The 9776-nt window shown below is 33.2% G+C and overlaps 2 protein-coding genes across 2 annotated transcripts in view; one reads left to right on the top strand and one right to left on the bottom strand.

Annotated features, from left to right (window-relative positions):
* The window catches only part of LOC117134085, a 905201-nt gene that overhangs the window by 719522 nt on the left and 175903 nt on the right, over positions 1 to 9776 (bottom strand). The window lies entirely within an intron of this gene.
* Positions 3273 to 8377, top strand: LOC103867462 (protein DETOXIFICATION 15). The gene is made up of 8 exons (XM_033291761.1): positions 3273 to 3636; positions 5932 to 6476; positions 6611 to 6697; positions 7005 to 7061; positions 7150 to 7388; positions 7544 to 7662; positions 7776 to 7862; positions 7989 to 8377. The coding sequence occupies exons 1-8, from the start codon at positions 3400 to 3402 to the stop codon at positions 8019 to 8021; spliced, it is 1404 nt and encodes a 467-aa protein (XP_033147652.1). The 5' UTR covers positions 3273 to 3399; the 3' UTR covers positions 8022 to 8377.

Raw genomic sequence — 9776 nt, 5'->3', positions numbered from 1 at the left:
TCTTCTCACACTTCACCGGTGTGACTCATAAACCCGAAAGAAATAAGCAAATACAAGTTTTGTTAGTGAGTAGATCATCAATACAAAAATTGTAAATCTTCAAATTTTATTAGATTTTGATGATGCAAGAGACTGTATTACATCACACTACAAAGTGAATATATATTTTGTGTCTTCTGCCTGAGAACTTATTGTTAAAAAAACCCTAACAGATGAATTTACTTGAGTAAATAATAAATCTGAAGTTTCACGTAGAATATTCATCAAACACAGAATATTTTGCTGATAATATATATTTTATAAAGAGTACAAACAACCTTATATCTGAGACAGCAAGGTAAGTTTGATATGCAAATAAGAATCTGAAGGGTTTGCCATTGATGTTCCTAAAGAAATCAATGTTGAGTGGCTATCTATAGCAAGTGAAACCCATAACTCAAAAAGGAAACACACATATAAAATTCAGAATCTATAAAGATAAAGAACATAAAAGGATGATGATGGTTTTACTTTTATCTGTCAGACCAGGGCCGTCTAACAGCACGCGCAAGTGGAGCGGTCGAACAGGGCCCCAAAATATAAAAATAAAAAATTTAAGGATTTTTCAAAATATATAGATAAATTATGGTAAAAAAACTTTAAAATTTTAGATATAATGCTAAATTTAAAATTTATAATTAAAAAAATCAGACACATTTATTAAATTTTAAAATTACTCGATAAAATGTACGATTAAAATTTATTTTGAACATGGCCTAAAATTAATTTGAGACGGCCCTGTGTCAGACCATTGCTTTAAGTCCTCTTCTGATGGTTTGAGATGAAGATCAACTAATGATGATTTTAAGAACTCGTAGAGGTAGATTGTCATCGATTACCCAGATTTTGTCCCTTGCAAACCCATGTTGATCCAGAGATCCACAATCTATAAAAAAGACATACATACTCACTTTCAATTACAATGTTCATGCGAAAAGATACAATAATGAGAGAACTAACTTAAAATTACATGAGGATAACAAATCTGAATCCTTCCACGCATTGATTTTGGGGGTTGAAACCAATACGATCATAATCCAGAAATCTAATAGCGAGAGAAAGTGAGAATCTAATTTGGCCATCGTTCAATCTTATATATAAATCAACCATTAATAAATCGGAAAAGCTAAAAGTGTCATACCGCCACCTCCACGGCCACCGTATTCACCTCCACCACGGCCTCCTCCACCGCCGCTTCCTCTAGACTGAGACTCGTTGACGGTGATGGTACGTCCGTCGAGCTCCTTTCCGTTCATCTCATCAATAGCATCCCTCATCGATTTTTCATCCTTGAAGGTCACGAATCCGAATCCCCTTGATCTTCCCGCTCACGATCGTTAATGATCTGTCATAAACCAAATCAAAACAAAATATCAGCAAAAACAATCTCACAAAAGCTTCGTAACGATGATGAAACAAAGAAATCGTAACGTTCTCCTGACTCGTAAAAGCAGCAGGAAGATTAAACGTACCGATGGGACAAAGCAAGTAACAGTAACAAAGAACATAGTAACAGAGTAATCGAATCAAGTAACAGAGAAACATAGATCGGAATCAGATCCGCCTAGGATTGAGAAAATGAATATTAAAGGGATAAATTGATTTGAGGAAGAAAACGAAAAGAGAGATCGCAAAGTAATAAATTGACGTAAAATATTTTTTTTTTTGTTATTTGTGATGACATGAATTTTTTTTGTTATTTATGATGACATGGCAATTTGATAGGTTGTGAATTTTTTGATGAGGTGGCATAATTTAGGAGGCTTCTTATTCTCCTTTTAATAGTGTTAGATTTGTCGTAATATTTGTCTAGCGTTTCTTTCTCTTAATATTATTTTTATTAGAAAAGTTACCAAAAACTTTTTTTTACATAGAACTTGCATAGAACCAAGTCATAAAGCTTTAAAAAGCGATTTTTTTTTTTTTGTAAAAGATTAAAAAAAGCGATTTACATAAGGGATATATATGATGAACCAGAACCAATCAGATTTTTCGCTCTATTGACTTATGTGTTTGGCACCGAATAACTTTAACCACGTGCACGTCCACCACGGTTCTCATGTCATGACTCATGAGATCCAATCCGTCTCTTTGTCTTGTGCTTTTTTTATAATAGAGATTAAACTGGTTTTGCTCCTCCAACTATATGTCTCATGAGACGGAAAGACGCAATAAAAGAAACTCACGCCTATCAAATTCAATCCTCGCCATGAGTCCACTGTCCCAAAGTTTGTTCAGACGTCAATTCTTTTTAAGACAGTGTAAGTTAGTTCTTGTACTAGAAGATGAAAGAAAGAAATAATGTATACATGAATAAATAAGAAATCTTTCAGTTGTCCTTGGCGTCTTAGGAAAGATTTTTATTCCTCTGTAGATGAAAGAAACAGATAATGTACACATTTTTATATTAAGACGTTTTTAAAAATATTCGATACACCCTTCCTAATTGCCAATAATGGATTTGAGACAATTCTAATAGCATTAGCATTGACAAGTGTTATACTCCTTCCATTTCATAAAAAAATGTCACTTCAACATATTTCACATAAATTTTTTTTTTTTTTTTGTAAAATATACTAATATGTTCTTATTTAATGTAAGATTTTTAAATAAAAATATATTGATTAAAATAATTTAAATCAAAAATTTATTAATTATTTAAAAGGATAGAAATAGATTTAATATGTAAAGTTGCATTGAAAGTGTAGAATGATACTCTTTTGAAACAAGAAAATAAATCTAAAATGAAACTTAAAAAAAAATTAGAGGGATTATTAATTAGTTTTTCAAAAGCTCATTAGAGATCGGGGATTGATTAAGACCAGATTTGATTTATCATAATATCACATTAACAAATAAAAGAACCGGATTAGTGCATCACTAATGGCTGTTTTCTTGTATTGAACTAATGATGCATGAAATACAGAAATCTTCCGTATTATAGTTTTTGTTAACGTATAAGAGACATCTTATATTTCTATCACAACTTGATATTTCACCAACCTAAAAAGAAAAGAAAAAACATCTAGATACTACTTTAGTTGCTATCTAAAAGATCCCCCACCAATTAAGGGACCAATAATACATTATACATTGAGATGGGTTCATTCATCTCTGATCTCCCTATCAAAACTTTTTCGGATGGTTCAACTTTCCACTGTACTGGAGACACGTAGGTAGGCACATAGGTCACATGTAATTGTCTCTATATCCTTAAAAGAATATAAATACACTAATCTCTCTCCACAGATCAGTAGAGAGATACTGAACACAACACGAATCCCCAAAAGACAGGGATCAAAGAGTTTGTTACTTTGCTTTCTTTTCTTGGATCTACACATTCTTTGCAGCAAAGCGATAATGAAGGAGGAGATAGACCATGTGTTGTCATGGCCTCTCATCGGAGAGAAGAGTAGTGGAATAAAGGAGGAAGTGAAGAAGCAGCTATGGCTTGCTGGACCACTAATAGCAGTGAGTCTTCTTCAGTTTTGTCTGCAAGTAATCTCAGTTATGTTCGTAGGACATCTTGGCTCCCTTCCTCTTTCTGCCGCCGCCGTTGCCACCTCTTTCGCCTCAGTCACCGGCTTCACCTTCCTTGTCAGTAATTTTTTTCTCTCTTACTACTCTCTCTATACATATATACACATTATATTCATACTTCATTTCTTTTACCATAGTGATACTCATATTTGGCAGTGTTCAAAATACCGATAGTAGTTTTTTCTCAAAAAAATAAAAAAGTACCGATAGTTAAAAGAGGTTACCGTTAAAAATATATTCATCGGCTGAGCAATCTAAGAAAACTGCAGATTTATATGAATGAATTTTTGTACGTACCGGCCGGTGTAATAATATATCGGCTATCTAAAGTCTAAACGGCGAAAACCAGTTTTAAAACCTTAAGTTATGTGTATATCTAAAAATCACTAATATGCTTAAGCAAGTATGATAATCTACTCATTTTTAAATTTACAACAAAAATTATTCTGGCTCTGAAACTTGGTTGTGTGATTATTTTTAAGTCTTTAACAGATGGGAAAGTTTTAGAAAAACATCTGACCCAACTTTCAGTTGCTACAAAAATATATAAATTCTTGACTTATTTTTAGTATCCTATTAATACTCCAACATTTAAAAATTAAAATTTTCACACTTGTTGTAGATATTATAATCTGGAAATCTCGGCTTTATCCTTGAAGATCTATTTTATTAAGAAAATTATATTTATTAATTTTACTCACGTTCCTCAGCAATTGAATAGGAATTGTTAATAAATAAAATTCCTAACTAATAGAAAATCACTTCTCAAATTTGGGTTTGTAACCTTAAGGTATTCTTAAACGTTGTTTCTTGGGTACTCAAAACTGAAAAGTGTTTTTGTTTTACAATCAAAGCTCATTCTGACAAAGAAAAACAATTAGTCTCTTTATTTCGGGAGATGTTTCATTTTCAATAACTGAAGTTTGCTACAGTATAGGATTTGGCATTTTCCCATAATTGGAACTTTTAGGGTCTCATTATCCAGCTTCTTCCTGGATCAATCACGAGTTTGAGAGAGAATAATAAATACAATTATTTTTTATATTAAAAAATAAATTTGAGTATTTCAAATAATGACGTCTGCCAAATGTATGAAATTAACAACCTTTAAATATTTAAATATTAATCAAGTATCTAATCTATTAAAAGAGGAGTACAAAATTAGATTATCCCTTAGTTTTTCACTATATTTACAAGGGTATATCACTGAAGTTATTAATTAATCTATCTTTTAGGATTTTTGCCTTTTCTTTTCAATTAATGTATTTCCAAAATCAAATTCTAACTAAAAAATCATGGCAACAATAATTAATAAACCTAACTTTTAATATTCTTTGTCTTTTCCTTTTTTATTATACGTATGTGTGTTTGAAAATAATTAATTCCATATATACATTTCGTAATTACATACATTATACGGTAATTATTTTACTAATTCCAGTAATACATAATAAATAGTATACAACAATTTTATTATACATAATCATAAAATTTTGATCCATAAAACAAGTTTATACAACAATTTTACTATATATAATCATAAAAATTTGATCGATAAAAAATAAAATACATTTGTGTGACTTTACAGGTCATATTCTAAATAAATGAATAATATAACTAAGGGTTTGCATGATAAAATAAAACTACTCAATATAAACTATAAAATTATTGTGTTTAGAAATGTCATATTAAAAAAAAATAAACGGGTAAATTTTAAAATATATATTATCACTTATACAAATAAATATTTATTTATAAAAAAAAACTAACACCTGCGCGGATGCGCGGGTCAAGCTCTAGTTATATGTTATATTGTGAAACATTTCAAAAAACTGAAATGATATATATTATTTTGTAACAAATACTATTAGATTAGGTAATTTTTGAGTATTTTAATTTCCCTTATAATTTTAATTATCCCCAAGGCTTCTTTCAACATACATATATCGAAATGGATTTATAAAAGAAAAAGTACATAGAAAATGGAAAATGTATATTTCAGCTACTACGTACATTATCAGGCCACTAAGCCACCTTGTTTGAATTTCCAAGTTGCGTATGCATATTTGATTGTCTTATTATGCTACAAAAACAATAATATTTTGTCATTTGAAGAAGAAAAGCGAAAATGCCAAAATTAAAGATCGTGTTTCGAAAAAAAGAGCCAAAGTTAAAGAATCAAAGGTGTTCTTGCTTTGTCTAAATTTTTTTTTTTTTTAACATATGTCATACATTGAACGGTAAATGATCTCGAAACTTTTAAATCGAATGATATCAACACTTTCGTTGACCGCTTACTTGTGAAGCAAGAAAGCAAAATCTAATCATAAAGAAAAATACTCTTCTGAACAGATGGGAACAGCAAGTGCGTTGGACACAGTTTGTGGCCAATCCTACGGAGCAAAGCTGTACGGAATGCTAGGCATACAGATGCAAAGAGCAATGCTTGTTCTTACACTCTACTCTATTCCTCTCTCCATCATTTGGGCCAACACAGAGCACTTCCTCCTCTTCTTCGGCCAAGATAAATCCATCGCACACCTCTCTGGCTCCTACGCCAAGTTCATGATCCCTAGCATCTTCGCCTATGGTCTTCTCCAATGTCTCAACAGGTTCCTGCAGGCGCAGAACAATGTATTTCCTGTGGTTTTGTGTTCTGGAGTCACCGCTTGTCTTCATGTGATCCTCTGTTGGGTCTTGGTGTTAAAATCTGGTTTAGGGTTTAGAGGAGCTGCTGTGGCCAATGCCATATCGTATTGGCTTAATGTCATTCTCTTGTCGTGTTACGTCAAGTATTCGCCTTCTTGCTCACTCACCTGGACCGGTTTCTCTAAGGAGGCTCTACGTGATATCATCCCTTTTATGAAGCTTGCTATTCCTTCTGCATTTATGGTCTGGTAAGTCTATCTAACGACCAACTTGGGAAACAAGTTTTGTATAATGTTGAGATTTGGTAGTTCTTGCTCAACTTTATTTCTTAAATTAGAATCCATTTAAAGCATCTTTATTTTCGGCGATGTTGTTTGAGCAGCCTAGAGATGTGGTCCTTTGAATTTATGGTTCTCTCGTCCGGACTTCTTCCCAACCCGGTTTTAGAAACTTCCGTCCTATCAATCTGGTAAGGATCAATCTATATAGGGTTTATGAATTGTTATCTTTTCGATATGAACACAAATACCAAAACATATATTACTGTGTTCTGTTATTACATCTTTTCATATTACAAATAAAATGTGTAAGAACATAAATAGTATATCTACTTTCCAAAGGCAAATAATTATAAATATGTCTTGAAATCATATAAATCTCAGTCGGTGGTGATTAATGAGATACCCAACTAATCAGAATATATTATAATACTCTTTCTCATATGTAATAAGTTTAGTTATTGTTTATGAGTGGATTTAGTAAGAAATTTTTTGCAGCCTTAATACATCAGGAACAATCTGGATGATCCCATTTGGCCTCAGTGGCGCCGCAAGGTCAGTACAAACCTTATATATGACCGCATGAAGACTTAATATAACCATATGTAACTTTATTTGTTAAATTGTTCTTTATTATCCATAGCACAAGGGTGTCAAATGAGTTAGGAGGAGGGAATCCCAAAGTGGCTAAGCTTGCGGTTCGTGTGGTCATCAGCATCGCAATCTTAGAGAGCATACTAGTTGGTTCGGTATTGATATTGATAAGGAAGATTTGGGGATTCGCATACAGTAGTGATCCAGAAGTAGTCAACTTTGTAGCCTCGATGTTGCCGATTCTCGCCTTAGGCCATTGCTTAGACAGCTTCCAAAGTGTTCTTTCAGGTCATTTATATGCTTCACTCAAACGCAACATGTTTTTGTTTTTTTTTTTGTTTTTGCAAGTAAAGGCAAACCACCTTACTTACAAGCACCGTTATTACTTTTTTTTGTCATGCTTAATATTTTGGTATGTTGTTTTTTTTATTAATGGTTGAAAGGGGTTGCTAGAGGATGTGGATGGCAGAAGATAGGAGCTGTTGTGAATCTTGGATCATATTATCTTGTAGGAATTCCTGTGGGATTGTTACTTGGTTTTCACTTTCACTTGGGTGGTCGGGTAAATTAAATAGAGCCCAACTCTGAATCTCTGTTTGCTCATCCCTAACTCTCTCTAAGATTAAACGGTTACAAAGTTAGCTCTATATTAACTAAAATTTTGTAATATTTAAGGGGCTTTGGCTGGGAATTATATGTGCACTAATCGTTCAAGGTGTATGTCTCTCCATCATCACCTTTCTTACAAATTGGGATGAAGAGGTAAGTAAGAAACTATACTGTAATTTAACAATAGATTGTTCTTAATCTATACTGATATTTAGTTACTATGCCTTGGGACTATGAAGACTCAGATTATGATCTTTAATGTTATTCGTTTATCGATAGGTCAAGAAAGCTACAAGCAGAATTGAGTCTTAATTCTTCTTCTGGTGTGAAGGGCTTTACCGCCGAGAATGTGTCAATTCTTGTATTCTGAAAGTTATATATATATATATATATATATATATATATATATATATATATATATGTTGAAAATGACAATATTTATATATATAAACTTTATAAGTTGGAGATCATTAGAACCATATTTTGTTGACATCAATAAATAAAAAAATTAAAAGAGTGTTTGTGATTTACTCAGCTTGTTGGAGATTTTCTTCCTTCTTTCATTTATAATATCGAAAAAAATTCTAGTATATTATATAGGTTGGAAATAAGTTGAGTATCAATACATGTATCAAAGAACCGAAAACTCTCTGTTCAAAAAAAAAAAACATCAAAGAAAATTGTAGAGATATCTTATGCAAACGCAGAAGGAGATGAAACTAGGCTTCTATTCACAACAATGGATTCAGGCCTTCGTGGATACAGATGGTAAGAAGATGGAGAAGACGATGTAACAGACATGGCATAATCTGAAGGAATCGGTGACATACCTGTCTCTGATGTTGCCTTGAAGTGCAAGTCATATCCGTACACACTAGGGTCTGAGATGCTCTGTTTTATCTCAGTCTCTCCTTGGAGCATCTTCACAACTTCCGACATATTTGGTCTTAGTGAAGGAGACATGTTTGTGCAAAGAAGCCCAAGTTTGATCATTCTCTCTGCCTCAGCTCAATCTAACTTCCCCTCTAGCTCTGGATCTATAATTCCTACAGAATCCCCTTTCTTGTGCAGCAAGAAATCCTAGAAAAGATTGTAAAAACACCATGAAGGAATAAAAGAAGGTAGAGAAGCTCTTGTGAATACACAAAGTGGATACGTCGTCTCCTCAAAGAACTTGGCGCGGAACAACCTGGGCCTACGAGATTCTTCTGTGACAATAAGGCTGCTATACATATCGCAGCGAACCCGGTGTTTCATGAGAGAACAAAACACTTGGAACGTGATTGTCACTCAGTACGGGATGCTGTAACTTCTGGTCTCATTGTCACGCAACATATTAGGTCTGATTCACAAGTCGCCGACATTTTGACAAAAGCGCTAGGCCGGGTTCCATTTCAAACCATCATGTCCAAGTTGGGCGTAGTGAATCCACATGCTCCAACTTGAAGGGGAGTATTGGGGGATATATTGAATATGTGTTACGATAATTACGGACGTATTGATAAGTCCATGTTCTTAGCTAGATAAGGACAAATTTCCTTGTTGAGATTGAGTTACGTTGTTGTATATATACTCAGCCATTGGCTCTCTAATAAACACACACGTTGAATACACAAATCTACACATACTAAACAATGAACAATCATTTATATGTGTCTCTTAGACAAAGTTTGTCAGTACCCAATCTATAAGTCCAACACAAGATTCATGTTCAGGTGTGTAATTTGCATTGCTTTTTCCGCTAACAATCTCCATTGCCACAATGCCAAAGCTATACACATCAGCCTTTTCTGTTAGATAACCTCTCATTGCATATTCAGGAGCCATATATCCACTGCAAACCAGAACCATTGTTAGTTTAAAAACATATAATATCTTTCTTTATATAAACCTTACATTGTTCCTGCAACTCTGGTGCTAATGTGACTCTTCTCATCTTCGTGCAGTCTAGCCAATCCGAAATCCGATATCTTAGCGTTAAGGTCCTTATCTAATAGTACATTGGTTCCTTTGATGTCTCGGTGAATGATCTTAAACGTTGATTCCTCATGAAGAAACATTAGTCCT

Source organism: Brassica rapa, chromosome A05, assembly GCF_000309985.2.
Source record: "Brassica rapa cultivar Chiifu-401-42 chromosome A05, CAAS_Brap_v3.01, whole genome shotgun sequence".
Classification (NCBI taxonomy): domain Eukaryota; kingdom Viridiplantae; phylum Streptophyta; class Magnoliopsida; order Brassicales; family Brassicaceae; genus Brassica; species Brassica rapa.
The sequence above is the reverse complement of the archived record's forward strand: the minus strand, read 5'-3'. Positions and strand labels throughout refer to the sequence as shown.

Bases quoted from the DNA above. Each gene is read 5' to 3' on its own strand.
- LOC103867462 (XM_033291761.1), top strand. From the start codon at position 3,400: ATGAAGGAGGAGATAGACCATGTGTTGTCATGGCCTCTCATCGGAGAG. The intron at 3,637-5,931 runs GTCAGTAATTTT...TCTTCTGAACAG, and splicing joins TCACCGGCTTCACCTTCCTT to ATGGGAACAGCAAGTGCGTT. The intron at 6,477-6,610 runs GTAAGTCTATCT...TTGTTTGAGCAG, and splicing joins CCTTCTGCATTTATGGTCTG to CCTAGAGATGTGGTCCTTTG.